Raw genomic sequence first — 17,299 nt, forward strand, 5'->3', positions numbered from 1 at the left:
GCCTCGAGAAGGAATTCCTGGGGCATCTAAAAATTCAAAAAATTTAAGCCTTTATGCACAAGTGGCTTTGAAGTCTGCTTGGAGGAGCCTAGCCTTTTGCTGGTGACAGGTTCTGGCCTCAGGTAGGATACAAACAACTTCAAAAAAGAGCACCTGCCCCCATTCTTTCTTCTGTGCAGGTGAGAACCGGGCTTCACTGCTGAAAGTTTAAATGCCCTGGTTTCTTCTGGCCCCCGTGAACTGCTAATGTGTTTTTCACACACATTCAGAAGGTGAGTGAAGCTGTGAAGTCCTGACTGAGTAAGCCGACTCTGATGGCGAGGGCGTGCACCCAGCAGGGATCTTCTCATCTCTGCGTCCACTCTCCCCACCCCCCAGCGCTGCCCGCGGCTCACGTGCTTCTCCAGGTAGCGACAAGTGGGGGCGGGGGCGGGGGGGGGCGGGCAGAGACTGGGATGCACTCTACACCCTTAGGGCTTTACTTCATCAGAGAGGTTTGTTCAGGGCCTCAGATGCACGCAGAGCTGCCACGTGTAATGCCATTTCTGCAAGCCAGGAAATGGAAACTAATTTAAATCACACAGTTGGGACTCAATCAAGCTGGACTCCAAATTCCAAGCTAGCTCTGTCTCCCACTCCCTCTCTTTCCCCCTTCTCCCTTCCTTCTTTCCTTCCTTCCTTCCTCCTTACCCCCCTCCTTCCTTCCCTTTGTTTTCTCTTCAACGACATACTATCTTTGATCAATGAAAGAATACATCATTGTGAAACCCATACGAGGGGGCTTATTTACATTTTCCATTTATTATCTCAAAATACACTTCCACAATCTCAACGTGCCTCTAAAAAGGGAATTAATCATTGCAGCAGGGCCTAGAGAACAAAACGTGAGTTTTCTAGGACAATGTTTTCCGTTTCTGCTGGGTCCTGTCAACCCCAGTTGAGCCACCTGGGAGGTATTTAAATGATTCTTTTGTCGATGCTTTTCGGCAGGTGTGATAGATACTTTTGATGGATCAGGAACTTTCTGCCTGTGGTTAACCAACAAATTCAACCTAACATTGAGGATAGGTGGGGATAGGTTACGGTCTGTTTTCTTTTTTTATTTACATTTTGACTTTCAGGAGGTTGGGACAAATGTCACAAACAGAGTTACTGATGCTAAAAACACCATCACAGTGCAGACAGTGGGCAGCGTGGGCTCCTGCCCTGGGCCCGGGCCTTCCAGGACCCTGGGGATCACTAACCTATAAAAATAAATGTACTAAGGGGCACGTGGTCACGTCTGTCACTAGGTATCTGGTGCTCAGTGTTGAGAGACCATAAACCATAACCCTAAACATCCAATCTCAAAACCAGCTCTGTGCTGGCTTCAGAGAAACGCTTCACCCTGACTTTTGTCCCCTGGCCTTGGAAGGGCACTGTGAAGATTTCCAGGGTGTGCTGCCACTGACACGCACATGGACACACCGAGGTGTGCGGATAATGTCACGGCAGAAGCACTTCGTTAAAAGTCCAATCAATTAAAAATCAAATCCTTGCTTTCAGGTAGCAGGAAAAGAAAACTGTCTTAAATGTGAGTGAGTGGGGTTTCCTCGTAATGCCAACCACCAATTTTCTTGCTTCGCTTTGGGTTCCAAGTCTGTAAGAAGTCACACACTAGTGTAGTATTTGCATGTGTGAAACTGGGTGATTGAGGAACATCTTTCAAAATGAAATGATTAATATTACTGTTAAAATGGTAGATATGTAGTTATACGTGAAACAGGACACTGATTCTTTACATTGACAACTAGGTGGACATTGAATGCTCACATGGCTAATAGGTTTCTGTTTATTCAAAATTCATCATGTATCACTGAATTTAAAATATTAAAGAAAATGTTAAGCTTTTTATGAATCTTTTTTTTTTTTTTTTTGGGGGGGGTACGCAGGCCTCTCACTGTTGTGGCCTCTCCCGTTGCGGAGCACAGGCTCAGCGGCCAATGGCTCACAGGCCCAGCCGCTCCGCGGCATGTGGGATCTTCCCGGACCGGGGCATGAACCCGTGTCCCCTGCATCGGCAGGCGGACTCGTGCCACCAGGGAAGCCCTATGAATCATTTTATTTCAGTCTTGGTATTCATAATCCTAATTTGTAGTTTGCATTTTACTTCTAGCAGATATCTTTGAATCATTGGGAAGAAAGGAACCTTCAGCAACTATAGGAAAGTAAGTTTAATTTTCTGATTAAAAAATTTTGAATTTACGTTTTTGATGAAAATATACACTCAAATTTTGCATAATTTGAATACACTAATCCTTTCTCAGTGTTTTCCCAAAGAGCCTTCTATGATGACGGAAATGTTCTATATCTGTGCTGTCCACATGTGGCTACTGAATGCTTGCAAGCACCACTGAGGAACAAAACTGGGTGAAATGTGGCTAAAAATGTTCCATACAGAACAGATCATTGCTATCACTAGGACAAAAATTATTTGACAGTCTCGATTATGGCAACATATGAGCGATTTTACTAAAATAAAGGTAGTATTTATGCAGTATTGTTATCTTTGTCAAGGTAGGAACATATAACATATTATATAATAGTTTGCCAGCTTGATGAATAACTTCGAAATATTTAGACATATGATGGGGGCTGGCTTGACAGCACCCCTAACTGTGACCAGCCATTCTGCCTATGTCATCGTTGTCCCCAGAGAGACAGGAGTGTCATGTGGTTGGATTAAAATTTAAAAAAACCTCCCCTGCTGGAAAAAAAAAAAAAAGTGACAAGAAATGTCCCATCGGAAGGACTCCTACAGCATCCTTTCCTTAGAGGAAGTCCAATCCATTCCTTTTGAAGAGAGGCCTTCCATTTGGGCTCAGTGCTGCTTTGGCCAGTTACCTGGAAGAGGGAGTGAAGAAACAGTAGCTTAGCTGTTAGAATTGCCAGGGAAGGAACTGCTGGCAAAAACCCCACCACTGTTTGCAATGTGGATTTCAGGCTAATAAGGGCAGAGTTGGCTTAACACTGTCATGTTTAGAGATCAGAGATAATAGAAATTCATTGGGTCTCCCACTGAGCTTTAAGTAACCTGAGGAAGGGACAGGGCACCTTCTGGTTACCAGGGTAACAGCACTGGGAATCCCTACAGGGCTTTCTCCCCACTGGTGAAGGGACCCCTATCTGCGCAGCTGACTCCCATGCCCCCACCCAGCCACCTCACACACGTCCTTGCCCCGGGGTGGGGTGCTCCAGCTCTAAGGCTGTTCCGTACTTTCTCCTGGGGGTCCCCAGGGCAGTGAGCCCCAGTTGCCCACAGTGGAAACTTGCTCATTCATACACCCTATATTGACTCCACCTCACCCTTCTGTCTCACTTTCCCATTCCTCTTGTACTGCTTCCTGGGATTACTTCCTCAATAAAACCTAAAACCACTTACACTTAAATCCTTAACTTCAGGCCTGTTCCTGGGGCAGCCCAGCGTAAGACAACCTCCAGCCCATAGCTCAGTGCCTGGCAGATATATGGCCTTCTTAGATATTTGCTGAAAGAACTCACATACTTTGCAAATGAAATCATACCTTAATATTAACTTCTTCACCCGACTCAAAGAAGGAAAATGACTAGATTGACATCTCCTTATGTGGATCCATCTCACATCTACTAATATAACAGCTCCACTGGAAAGCACATGACCATTCAAATAAAGGAAATTTGGGCTCCATCACATCACAGGACCTCAGCACCAGGGAAAGCCCAGGTGACAGACCCTCACTGCTGATCCTTGGAGGTGTGTGACCCCCCTGCCTCTCCATACTTAAAAAGTTATTTTGCAATCGAGATAAGGCTCAACAAGTACCTATCTGGGAGAAGAAGCAGGATGATGTAAGGTCCGTAGTATTAAAACGTCAATGATTAATACAGAGCCTTCGAAAGAGCACTTCTGATAAGGATCTAATAAGTGGAATTCTCCAAGAAAGAGGAGCTGTTCGTTGGGCACCAAAATCAAAAGTCCAGTCCCTCAATTTGCCCCGGGGAGGTGACAGCTGTGACATATCCTTGTCTGTTGGTTCTAGGGTCCACTGGAGACAGGGTCGAGGAGAGCGTGGGATCAATGCACTTTCTGGGCCTTTGTCAGTACCGGAGGGAGCCCGGGGCCCACTTGCTTCATGGGTTTGCCCTCTTGCTGGCGCGGTTCCCCGCCCTAGAACACCGTGCAACTCACCGGTAGTTACTTGGTTTCTAACTTAACCTCTTCCCAGGCCTTCTACTGCTTTCAATTAGCTAGGCCTGGCGCCTGCAGCTCCATGTGTGTTATTCCAAAGGAAATAGAAGGATTGCCCCCCGCTTCCCCACCTTTTTCTTTTTTTTCAATTTTACAAACTGAACCTCTTTACTGATGCATTGGAAGCTATTTTATCCACTTAATGAAATAGGCATTCCACACCCAAATGGTAAATTATATATTTCAAGACATCATTTGATTCATTACCCACGCCTCCTCCCGCGTTCCCCAACACTTTGCACCAGACACAGAAATCACAGGTTACGTAGGTCCGTGTGACCGCCGCCTTCCGTGCACGGCCCGCGGCTCGCTCGGGCCCACCAGGGACGGCTGGGACGCAATGAAGCGGCCGAGCGTGTCCTGCTCAGAGGGTGCGAGGTTCCGGGTGCAGGAGCGCGGGTGGCCCGCAGGGCTGCCGGTGCGCTGCGGGGTCTCGGTGCCCGCGGCCGCAGCTAGCTGCCCGGGCGCCCGCCAACTTCGCGGCGCCCCCGGCGCGGAGAAGCCGCAGACCCTCGCAGCCCCGGGATCTGCCGGCTCGCCTGGACCGCAGCCGCCGGGGAGCGCGGGCCCCGCGACTCCCGGTGCCTCCGGCCCTGCCCGCCGACACTGCCGTCCGGCGCCGGGATCGGAGCCGCCTCGCCCGCGGGGCCGCAGGCCGCTGTCCCGCCCGCCGCGCTCGCCAACTCCCGGCGGCCCGTGACCCGGGACAAACTTCTGGCCCAGGCGCGGCCCCTGCGCGGTCACCCTCCCGGAAGCCGGCCGCGAAACCGAAGCTGCGGCGGGAGGGGAGTGGGAGGGAGCGGGTGGCACCGCCCGGCCGCCGCTCTCCGAGCGGTGACGCCGCCCCCGCGGCCACCCCCCGCCCAGCTCCCCCCGAGGCGCCGCGGCCGCCGAGCGCCGGGCGCGGGCCGGCGGGGCCGGGCGCTCACGCCCTCTAGCGGGCCGCGGCGGCGCGGGCGGCCGTGACGTGGGCGCTCCCTTCAGCCGGCCTGCGGGGCACCGCCAGTCAGTCGGGGAGCAGGAGCCCCGCTTGCAGCCGGCGCGGGCTCGGCCATCGGCGCGCCGCCGCCCGGGGGCTGGCTCGCCTGGCGGCGCAGAGGCGGCGGGCGGGACGCGCGAGGCCACGGCCCCGGCCCCGGCCACCGCGGCGCCGGAGGCTCGGGTCCCGAGCCGGGGAAGGAGAGCGGCGGCCAGCGCAGCCGCCGGCACGGAGGGCGGATTTTGGCTCCACGGACGCGCCCTCCGCTCCCTCTCGCAGCGGCGCAGCTCCGAGCGGGGCCGGCTGTAGGGCGGGAGGACCCAGGACCCTCGTCCCCGGCCCCGGGAGCCGCCGGAGTTGGGACTTCTGCAACTGTTAGCACTTTGGGCGTCTGGTTCTGGTTTTGGCTGTTCACCCTCCTCTTCTTGCCGCCTTGGAGGCAAAGCTCCCGGCCGCACTCCGCCCTCGCGCCCACCCAGTGCCGCCGGGAGCGGCCCGGCGCGCACTCAGCACCATGGGGAGACTTGGGACTTGCCTGGCGACTTTGACCGGACTTTTGCTAACTGCGGCGGGGGACACGTTTTCAGGTACGCGGGGCTGCGTCTGCCGGGGCCTGGGGCGCGCGGGCCGGAGGGGGCCCGGGACGCGGGCAGCTCCCAGTGGGAGAGCCCCAGTGGCGAACGGCAGGACCGGGCAGGGGGCGCGGCGGGCCGGGCACCGCGTCTGCTCGTCCCCGGCGCCGGCGCGGGGCCGGCGGCGAGGGCGGGCACCTAGCGCTCCGGCGGGCCGAGCGGACGAGCCCCGGAGCCTGGCCCCCGTCTCGGCACCCGCCTCTCCGCGGCCTGGGCGCGTGTCGGGGCGGACGGCGCCACTCGGAATCCCGGATAGGTTCCGAGAGCGACAGCAGAAAACTTTGCCTGAAGTTGGGAGTTGCAGCCGCCGGCCGCCGGGCGTGGGCGCTGCGCGGTCCTTCCCACGGCGAGCGGCGGCCGGGCCGGGTCGCAGTGCCCGCTGCGCCCGCGCGATCGCCCGACCAGCCAGCGGCACGGGCGGCGGCGGCGATCGTCGGTTCTCCTCCCGCCGCCCGGCTCGCGGCGGCCTTGACCCCGGCTCGTCCCGGCGGCTGCGCTGCTGCCCGGGAGAGCCGAGGCGGCGTCCTCGTCGGTCCCGGCGGGAGGACCGGCGGCCCGGAGGGAGTGGCCGGCCCGCAGGCCCTGGGCCGCCGTGGCTGTGCCCCGCTGGGCTCCCCCTCCGAACCCTCGGCCCCGCGGAACGCCCGACCGGGGGCAGCGGCCAGCCCACCTCTCGGCCCGCGGTGCCGCGTGGGGAGGAAAGGGAGTGGCGGGGAGGTGCCTGCTGCGCGCTGGCGGTCCGAGCTCGGAGAGCTCCTTGCCGGAGGACGCGTGGCCGGGAGTCGGGGGTCTGGAGGGGCGCCAACCCCGCATGGTGTTAACCTGGAACACACGTGGGTGGACAGCCGGCGCTTGCACACCCGCACACTAGCACACTTTCTCGTGTGTGTCAGTTTCATTAAGGTCTACGTAGAATGGTGGCACTGGGCTTGTTTTTCTTTTAATAAAAAGCCCGCTATTTGGCCTTGAACTTAGGTTGCAAAATAGGTTTCTATGTTTATTCGGGAGGAATGAGTAAGTTGAACTTTTTGTTTGTTTGTTTTTTAAATTTCATGAAGGACACTTTCACTGACGGTAAAGCGCATATTTTAAAACGTTTCAAACGTTTGCCTCTGACCGTCAGATCTGTGGAAACCTACATCTTTACTTTCCCGGAGCCCAAGGGACACGCAGGCGCACAGGCCGTGCCCCGGTCGTCCCTGAGCCCAAGGACCCTTGACCACAGTTGGCCGCCGCCAGGAAGCCGAGCGTGGAGTTGGCTGCTCGCTCTATGCTGTCAACTTCAGTAGAGAAATACCCTTTTCCCAAGTTTAATATGTCATTAACTGTCTGGTAATTGCACGTGCGCCGGAGGATTTAACAAATTGATCCACTGCTGTCTGCTATGAACTTGATGCAGATATTGGCCTGCGTTCTTTCTTATTAGTGAATTATGGAGTAGATTCGCCAGTTGTAGAGCCTTGTAACTCATTAGTGTTAGAAGCCAAGGATGAGGGCCTTAGTTGATGGTTTTCTCTTTATTAAGAATCCATAGCTCCCTGCCTGGGATTTGTTTCAAGTTAAGCTGTGTCAGAAAGCATTTGGATGGATTTTCAAGTTGTGGTCGAGGGGGTGGAAAGAAATATTTATGTAGCTTATTTAAATGATCGTTTTCTCATCATTAAAAGGGACTTTAGCCTATGTAGTACTGGCCTGTGTCCTTGTTAATGCTTATGTAAATTAATAGTCAAACCGAAAGAGACTTTTTTTTAAACTCAATTTTAGCCAGATTTTTCTTTCAGAGGAAATATGTCATTCTGTTTGTTTGTTATCATACCATTGATTGAACTGTGCCTCCTTTTCATTTGGAAGCCAGAGTTATCCTAGTATGTTAGAGGGTTAAGAGGAAATGAAGGGCAGTATCCCAGAGAGAATGCTTAGCAACAATGAAATTAAAAAAATTGAAGTTGGCAAAATTTGTGTGTGCAAGGATCAGATAAACTGCAGTGCATTATGCTTTTTCGCTTCACTTTGGGTTTTAGGTAGAACATGTGGGAAGCACTTAATGCTTTGGAAAAGTCTTTTTTTTTTTCTTTGTATGTTGGGAAAGTTAATTCTGATGTTATGAGTGACACTGACACTTGTTTCGCTTTACGAGTCTTCTGGACATTGAAATATTTGGCTGCTGTCCCCTGACATGGGGATCCTTTTAGAGACAGGAGCTCGATGGTAAGTGGCTTGAGGGCAAAGGCAGTTATTTTTCCTTCTTGGTTCTGATAAAGCACTTACATTCACTGTTTGTTGAATAAATTAGTGATGTGACTTCTGATTATTTGCAAACATTCAAATTGTTTGTGAACTGACTGACCCAGAAGGGAGGGAGAGGAGAGATTGTGAGATTGGCTTGCATCGTCCCTTCTTTTGAAATGAACATTTTCATCGCGGATTCTTCTTAGGGCACCCAATGGACTGAATCCCGAGGTTTTATGTAATCAGTGGAGGTTTTTTTTTTTTTTTTTTTTTGTGTGTGTGTGTGTGTGTGTGTATAACTAAGATTTATACACAAGATACTTTGCTGTTTCCCCTCTGCATCCTCATATCCTCTTTTGGAATGCATTCAGAATTGATATGATTGTTGATTAATCATTTCTGGAAGGTACTACACATAATTTGAATGCCAGATATCAGAAATAGAGTGCTAAACATATTGGAAGAAAAAAGAAAAGAATTAGGTTTTTTGTCCAGGAGGACTTTTATTTAGTATATATAAACATTCCATTTTAAACATCACTTTCCATGTTTACAATTTCTAACTTGTTAGGCAAAGTATTGGAGGCTCACTTTCTGCCTTCTATCTAGGCTTTGAATGGTCATTCAAAATAACTCCTGTAAAACGATATACAAGTAAGAAGCAAGGAAGAAAGTGGAATCATTCTTGCTCCTGCTTGAAATTCTCTTTTCCAGATTGAGAAGCCACATAGCTGGGAAGTCATTCCTCTTTGACCCATTTTCTCAAAAGCCAAGTTGTAATATATCCTATGCAAGGAAGTGTTTGGTTTTATATAATAATGAGACTGATATGGTAAGGTCTGGTAAGCAAGGCTTGGTTTGCAGAAGTAGAAATGCAAACAGATTGGTCCTTTGCTTCCACCTCAGTATTTGGAATAGATTAAACCTTAATATAATCTTGTGAATTTGAAACTCTTCTTGAGAAATTTCTTTTTTAAAGTACTCTTTTAAGGACATTTGTGGGAAAACATAATCTGAATGGAGTCTGTAGTTGAGTTAGTAGACCTGTACCAATATTTAGTTTCTTAGTTTTGGATAATTCGACTCTGATTAAGTCAGATGTCAATACTAGGCGAAGACGGGCGAAACATGTACTGAAATCTTTGTACTGTTTTTACAATAGGTTGAAAATTATTTCAGAATACAAGATTGTACAGTACCCTTTACAAAGAGTGTGAATAGATTCGTTTAGCAGTTTGATTAATTTTTTTCTTTTTCAGATAACTAGAGTCATGACATTTTATATTTTTATGGTGCTTTAGTGAGATTGTTCATGGACGTGATGAAAAGATTTCAAGTTTAAATCGGGGTGCAGGATAGCAATATGCCGAGAAATCACTTTGACATTTTTAGTGTTATGTGGATGTAAAGAAGTATTGCTTGAGCTTAATCAATTGTTCCGATCTGGAAAAATCACAGGTTTTAGTCTCTGATGTTTTCAAAGGGTTATTTTACAGATTTTCAGTAGAGAAGTTACTTACATATACTGATACGTAGGTACGTGTGTATGCAATTTGAGTAATTCTAAACGAACACGTAATGAACAAGTAATCTGAATTATGTCTTCACATGATATGAACCCCACCTGAGTCTCAAACATAGCCTTTAGTTTTGGGAAAAGTTGGTTTTAGAATTTAGGTACTTCTGTGACAATTCGATAAAAGTTGATGGCTTTATTGGAAATTGTCGTAGTTTTATAACAATTGTAATTCATTCCAGGAGTTGATAGGCTGTACGTATCTGTTTCAGTAGAGGCACTGTTTTGGATTAAGCGTTGTTTTCTCTCGGTTTTTGTTTTAGGCTTAGTTTTCTCGAATAAGCGTGTATTATCTAAATATCCTAAGACAGTTTTTAGTTAGGGGTCAGGCATTTTAATAAGTAGTTACATACTTTTTCAACAGTATAACATTTTTTTTTTTTAAGGTGGTGTCTATCATGCTTTGTAATTCTAGGATTCTTCTCTTTGAAAACCAACGTTCCCACAAACTTTTCTCCAGGGGCTTCTTATCTTTATGACCACAACCTATTAATAAGCTTATTTTGTAAGTGAGAGAAGGTTTCATTACTAATGTTTTTCAAACTCACTAATGAAAAGTTTAAAGAAGATGCAAAAGCACATAAACCTCCCATCAGAAGAGGATGCTGCTTCTCCAGTTCCTAAGATACTGCCATGGTTTAGTGTTTAGTCATCAGAAAGCCTGCGTTTATACTGTTGCTCCGAAAATCAGTAGGTAGGGCTGGTGTTAGGTGGGGAGCAGGAAAGCTTTAGTCATTACCCTTGGTAGCCTGTGGTCCCCCCGCCATCCAGGGCGGGCGGCTGGCAAGGCCAGAGCCTGATAAAGGGGTGGGAACGTGGGAGAGGAGAATGAAAGAAGAGCACAGGTCTGAGAAGGGAAGGGTTGTGTGTGCTCACCTGTAAGAACACAGCTCTGCAGATCCCGGCAGGCAGGGTCGCTGCTCTTCCCCTCTCTTTGCTGTTAAGGGTGAAACGTATGGAGAGTTTAGGGAGGAGGATCAAAAGAGTGACAAACGGGCAGGGAGAGCAGGTGACAATCCTACACGTTGGTGGCTTTAGGTGGCCTGGGGGAGGGCGTGGGGTGTGTTCAGCCTGTGCTGCTGGTGAGCTATGTGTATATCTGTGATGCTCAAAAACCAGGCGTGCCCGAGGGTCACCGGGAGTGGTCCTTCTCGACGTGGTCTCTATGGCCGACATGGTGACTCTGATGTCCAAGGCCCCTGGCGGGTCCCACAGCATCCCCAGGTGATCCTGGCCATCTTTCGAGAAACGTTGTTCCAAAAGAACAGTTCTTAAAGTGTTGTTCTTGGACTAGAAGCCTCAGCATCACTCAGGAACTTGTAGACAGGCAGACTCCTGCCCCCTCCCCCCCCCCAGGGGGACAGAATCAGAAAGTCCTGGGGGGAGCTGGGGGTGGGGGCAGCAGTAGGCGCTAGAACTAGCCCTCCAGGAGCTTGGGATGCCAGACATAGAGTGTGAGTTCTAAAAGGCCTGGCATCCTCATTCTGCATTTTCAGCCTCCCTTAACAAGAGCTGAAAGGACCTAGGGATGAAAATATAACTCACGTCCATGCACTTGTGAACACCCCTGCCCCCCATCAGCACGGCCCAGGTTATGAACAGGCCGATGGGATGGTGCTGTGACTCTCAGCCTGTTAGGGGAAACCACCAGCGTGATGTTTCAAATAATGGTCTTATCTGGGGAAGATATTGGATCCAGCCAGTTGTGAAACGAAAATGAAAAAAAGTCTCCTCTAATTTTACTTACCACAGTGTAAAGTTTTAATGAAATCTTGCAGTCACGATTAGCCACTGGAAATTTCTCTGGGTTGATACTGTGTTTCGAAGATATTTGTTGGCTTGTTGTAAGAAGGGCGTAGCCCAGTGCACTTATTAAAATGATGCTTTTAATTCAAGTGGATGTTTATTGAGCACTTACTGTTGGGAAGGCCCCTTTAGGGGGTCGGGGAGGCATTGGGGGTGGTAATGGGCAAAGAACAGAAAGATATAGTTAACCGTACTTTGGAAAGTTGTCCAATTATTAAAAGTTTCAAAATCTACTGAAATTGAAAGAAGCAAGGACTGTCTTAGGCGAGAATGAGAAATTTGCATAAAATTTGGAATTTTAATATGGAAATGTGACACTTTGCCTTTGGAAATGAACTTCACTTCCAAACAGAAAAGAGAAGCTTTTCAATGTATACCTCTTTAAAGTACTGATAATGTACTTTAATGTATCTCCTAAGATAGAGCCTCGTTTCTCTGTTAGCCACAAAAGACAATCCCTGACTCTCTGTCATTTAATGCTCCAGGTAAACAAAATCTATTGTGATGTCATTAAACAGATATTTATCTTAAAAACACTGTCGCCAGACTTTCAGAGAATCAGTGGCAGGTGGAGTGCTTTCCACGTGGCAGGCAGGCCTCCTGCTCCCTGCCCCTCCGGCTGCCATCCCCAGCCCATCACTAGATGTAGCTGCATCCCCAAACCCACCTGCCTGCCTCACCCGCAAGGCTTCCCGGATGCATCTACTTACAGCTGAAGGAAGGCACGCTCTTGATGGGCCTTCACCTGCTTGTAACTCATTCACATCAAAAGAAATTCTTTAGTGGAAGTTGCTGCATTAGTCGCACTTCTCAACACCGACCTCAAGACAGCTTTAGGCTCTGCCGTGATTTCTTCTTTTTCTGGCCGTGTCATAAATGGCTGCTATTCTGTGTATAGCAGTGGGACTTGGAGAAGTAGTATATCTGGCAACTACCTCAGAGTTCATGGTAACCACTGGTGCCTTCACCATCAGGCCTTTTGGTAACTGACCAGAAGAGTGGCCACGAGCAGGTGTGTGTGACGTGTTCACGAGGAATGGGGGTACCGCGCTTACATCTGCAGGAGACGCCTTCTCCAGCATCACCGGTTCACGTATATAATTCAGGAAGTCATTGAAATTTGGACATCTGGATTCAGTCCATTTTTCTGCTTAAAACTGAGAAGACTCCTGAGTCGTTGAAAACTTTTTCTATGAAGCAGAAAGTTTGGGCCCCGAGTTGGAGGCAGCGGGAGGGTGGAGGATCTGATGCAAGGCTGTGTCACTTACCTTCAGGCTGGGGCTCCAGGGGAGGGAAACTGTGGTGGTCAATGATCCAGGACCTGCAGCCGAGAGCAGATGGGAGTAAAGTTGTCAGAGACTTGTCAAAATGGAGAAGTTTTTAGACCTTCCCTTGGAGAAGGAGACTAGCGTTTAACAGAATGATTTATTTAAAAATACAACAGCCTAAGCAGAAGCAAAGCGTTTGCTTTGTATGGGGCACAGAGCAGAAACACTTACAGAGCATCGGTTTTTCTTCAGATGGGTGAATGCTCACTTTCATTTCTTTCCTATTCAATATGCAGAAAGCAGATTTATTTCAGACAGTGAAAAGAAGATGTTTTCGTTTGGGTTACTGTGGATGTCAGAGGCCCGGTACTTCTCCCCGGTTCCAGTGGTGGAATCAGAACCGGGTCTCTGGTGGGCTTCTGACCATGGGTGAGGGGGCTGGAACACACCCCTGCAGTCCAGTCTCGATGGGTTCTGTTTGATTTCTCTTCTCAGCTGGTGTAGTTTGAGACATTTTAAATCATGTCATAACCACGTGCTTGAAGTTGGCTTGTGATATTCTCTTTAGACACAAAACTATAAAGTTGTCTAAAGCATTTCTTTTAAAATAAATACTCATAGCATATAAAATCAAGTTACTGAACAGTGTTTAGCATGTAGTAATCACATGGTAAATTAATGAAGTTAATAAATATTTGTTGAAGGAATGAATAAATGATTGAATAAATTTCCCTTAGGGAAGAAAAAATATCAAATTACCTCTGCTTACTGCTGTTTTTTTAATCTTTCTATCAAGTTTGATTTTTTTTTAAAGCATTTGTAATCATCTTAACAGTAGGCCCAGGTTGTGGGTTCGGTGCTTGATACCCTTAGCAATTTATAGGGGCATAGAGATTCAGTCGCTAAATTTAAAGGAAAACAGTTACCTTTTGTTAATTAAATGTGCAAAAGTGAGCCTATAATTTTATCGTGTATAATAAAAATTTATAAATCAGTTATGGCCATAAAGTAGAATTTTGGTATAATACTGATCTCTAAAAAAAAAAAGAAATTTACTATGAGGTAGATTGACCATGTTTCTACTCTAGGAGCATTCGATTTTAGTTACTGGAGTATTAAAAGAACCATGTATCACCAGTAAGAAGTTTCCGTGACAGGCAATAGTATGTATCATCTCCTGTTTTTATTTCTGTTATAGAATGAAATTAATTGCCCCTGCTCAGAGCTCAGCCTGCACCTTTCCATCAGCTCATGTTTGATTCGCAGGCAGGGTCTCATTCCTTCTTCATTCACTGTGGCATATTCTCAGGTGATGAAACTTCATAAAATGAGGCTGCTTTGACAACAATCTTGTGATCTGTTCTCCACTTCCTAGACTTTGGACACCTAGGCCTAGGAACGTGGTGTGAAGTCTCCACGATTGACATCCGTTGGCATATGTCCTGTGTGTATGTTATGGGGGCTCTGGCCCTATTTTCTCTGTCAGTTACCATTTCATCCTGTTCGTGTGGCTTTTTAGAGAGCCTCTCCCTTTGTTGCTAGCCCCTGTGGGGAGCTTGCTGAGAGGCCTGTGTTATCGACCTCGGAAGGTTTGGAGCGGGGGTCCGGCCATCACAGTGGGACTTGGATAACTGGAGGGTGTTGTGGCCTGATGTCAGCTCTGGGGCCCCTGGGGGAGGAAAGAAGGGCAGAGGTGCCCCGGCACGTCAGGTGTTCCTGATTTCAAGTTCTGTTTCTGCCCCTGAACAGCCATGTGGTCTTGGACATGCTGTTGGATTTTTCTGAGGCTTAGTTTCCTTTTCTGGAAAAAATACCTTTTAGGAGTATCCTAAAGACTAAACAAGTGGACCAATGCCACGAGGTTAGGAGGCCTCATGAGGAAAAGAGGGGACCAGTCAGCTCTGCCATCGCGCCTTGTAGGTGTGACCACGCGAACTCCCTGTTTTTCTGTCACAAAGGCTTAAATATTGGCAATGTCATATGGTTCAAACTCATAGATCCCCTTTCTGGGTCCAAGGCTTTGTTATTTGAGTTGCCTGGGGGCTCTGTGGGTGGTGTGTATGTAGATGTGCTTATACACATATCTATGTTATAAACATATGGCCAACATTATGTTTTAAAGAAAAAAAAAAAAACCCTTGAAAGTTACAAAATGGCCCCCTCAGAATTGGCACCGTGAAGAGCCAGCACTGCTTGGTGCTGGAAGGCAGTGTCGGACACCTGCATTGGAATCACCTGAAGCTCTTCTTATAAATGCAGATATGGAGCCACAGAAACTGGTAAAGGAACACCTCTGATGATCTTTTTTTAAAAAAATTAATTAATTAATTTTGTTTTGGCTGAGTTGGGTCTTTGTTGCTGCGCACGGGCTTTTTCTAGTTGTGGTGAGCGGGGGGCTACTCCTTGTTGCCGTGCGCGGGCTTCTCATGGCGGTGGCCTCTCTTGTTGCGGAGCACGGGCTCTAGGCGTGTGGGCTACGGTAGTTGAGGCTCACGGGCTCTAGAGCGCAGTCCCAGTAGTTGTGGCGCACGGGCTTAGTTGCTCCGTGGCATGTGGGAATCTTCGCGGACCAGGGCTTGAACCCGTGTCCCTTGCATTGGCAGGCGGATTCTTAACCACTGCGCCACCAGGGAAGCCCCCTCCGATGATCTTGATGCTCGTTAAAGTTGAAAGCGTACTGGCAGGACGTTAGCAATGACTCAGAGACCCTGCCCTTTGGAGAATTTATCACATCTTTTCTGACTAGTGTTAAGAAAGCATCTGAGGATGGTTACATGAAGTTTCACGTACCACGCTATAATTGACTGGAGACTATTTCTCTTAAGAAGCAGAGGCTTTCTGGTGTCAGAAGAGAAAATGAATTACAAAACACGGTATTTTATAGAAACTAAGCCACTTTGTACCCCGTCTTTCAACTTGGTGACCTCCAGTAAATGTGACATCCATCTGGAATTTTTAGGGTATAATAAAAGAATAAAGATATTTCAGAGAATCAGAACACAGATCATTTTAGATCTTTAGATTTGCAGCTGTGAGCCGAATTTTGAGATGACTCATTCAGAGAAGATAACAAGACATGATGACATTGGGGAGGTAATTTTCCAGCACTTATTTCTATCTGACATTCATTGAAACATGGACACTGTAGAAGAATCGGTCTTAGGGGCCCCATAAGCAGGGGCCAAAAGCGTGGCATTTTTATTGTAGTCGTTCCTAAAAGACTTGCTAACCTCAAAATGGGCATCCCCGTCTGTTACAGCACTTGAAGTTTCCACCAGCTCATCATTTTGACCAAGGAAGAAAGGTGCTTGTTGAAATGACATCTCTGGGAGTGGTGGCTCATTAAGTCATCTTAAATATGACATCCCCAACTCGCTATCACCTCAATAAGTTAATATCCTTAGATGTCAGATTTCTCCCTCGTAAAATGAAGACGTTTGATTCAAGGATCTGTAGGGTCTCTCCAAATACTTAGAGAGTCTGAGGATTGTCACCTGAGTTCACGTTAGTTTGTCAGGTAGCACGGTGTAAGGGAATGAGACCTGGATCCTTGGGTCATGTTTGATAGATGAGGATGAGAGGGTCCCATCTGATGCAGCAGGAAGGTGCTTGTTAACAGGAAGTGGGTGTAGCGGGGATGTTGGAAGGATTTTAGGCGCTTCCCACGTCTGCCATCGGCTGCCTCTGCTCAGATGTGCACAGAGGAAGCCTACTCTTTTCCTCCATACTTGGGGATGTAGCTGCCATCCACAGCTGCCACCAAAGGCTCTGCAGCAACAAGGATGTTTAGGCCGGGCTTTTCTGCGTAAATCTTGGCAACATAGATAAGCCTTATTTCAGGGGCTTAGAATTGATAGTAATAAGTGATAACTATATATTGGGCATTCATTGTGTGCTGGGTACCGTGCTGAGAGGCTATGATACTCTCAAACCTACCGCTGCCCACTAGCTAGTCAAAGCTTGGCTGAAGTCTTTGGTGGGAGCTTTGGGAGGTAAAGTGGTCTCCATTCCTAACAAAGCCAGGTTCCCTGAGCACGGGGTGCGTGCACTGTACTGTCTCTCTCTTCCCCTCCCGGTGCGCACAGATGCAGGTTGCCTTTTCCTGATTTATGCCTTGATTTGATGCCATCCACCTGTACTGAGGTGTGCTCTGTGCAAAAGCATTTCAAATGGAGTGTCGAGTCAGTTAGAAAGATGCTGGGTGATGTTTTATTATGTGATGTAGAATCTTTATAATGACCTTCTGGGGAGTTTCCTTCGGGGTCACAGTTCCAGGAAAAAGTTTGAGTTTCCTTGTGATCTTCCTTCTTGTGGACACAGTGAATTATATAACTCGTCACGTTTTCCTCTTTACGTGGGCTGTTAGGATGCCAGATTCACATATGTGTGCTGTAGTAGTTCGAACTTTTTTGAACAGAAAAGCTCAGTCAAACTGGACTTCATCAAACAGGGGATTTGTGGGCTCTTGCAACAGAGAAGGCTCTGGGTATCCCAGCTGGTCCTAGTGGCTCAAGGCAGTCAGGAGAGTTCTGTGTCTCCCGG

At 48.1% G+C, this 17,299-nt stretch overlaps 1 protein-coding gene across 2 annotated transcripts in view; it reads left to right on the forward strand.

The window, feature by feature from the left end:
* Nucleotides 1-5,406: 5,406 nt before the first annotated feature.
* PTPRM (protein tyrosine phosphatase receptor type M) overlaps nt 5,407-17,299 on the forward strand; it is a 753,685-nt gene continuing 741,792 nt past the window's right edge. The window contains exon 1 of one of the 2 annotated variants that reach the window (XM_060121788.1): nt 5,407-5,833. In XM_060121788.1, coding sequence (XP_059977771.1) covers nt 5,761-5,833 — 73 coding nt within the window. In that variant the 5' untranslated portion in view covers nt 5,407-5,760. The remainder of the gene's footprint in view (nt 5,834-17,299) is intronic. The other variant, XM_060121789.1, reaches the window with a different exon arrangement.

The sequence above is a fragment of the Lagenorhynchus albirostris genome, chromosome 14 (genome assembly GCF_949774975.1).
Source record: "Lagenorhynchus albirostris chromosome 14, mLagAlb1.1, whole genome shotgun sequence".
NCBI classification, from domain to species: Eukaryota; Metazoa; Chordata; class Mammalia; order Artiodactyla; family Delphinidae; genus Lagenorhynchus; species Lagenorhynchus albirostris.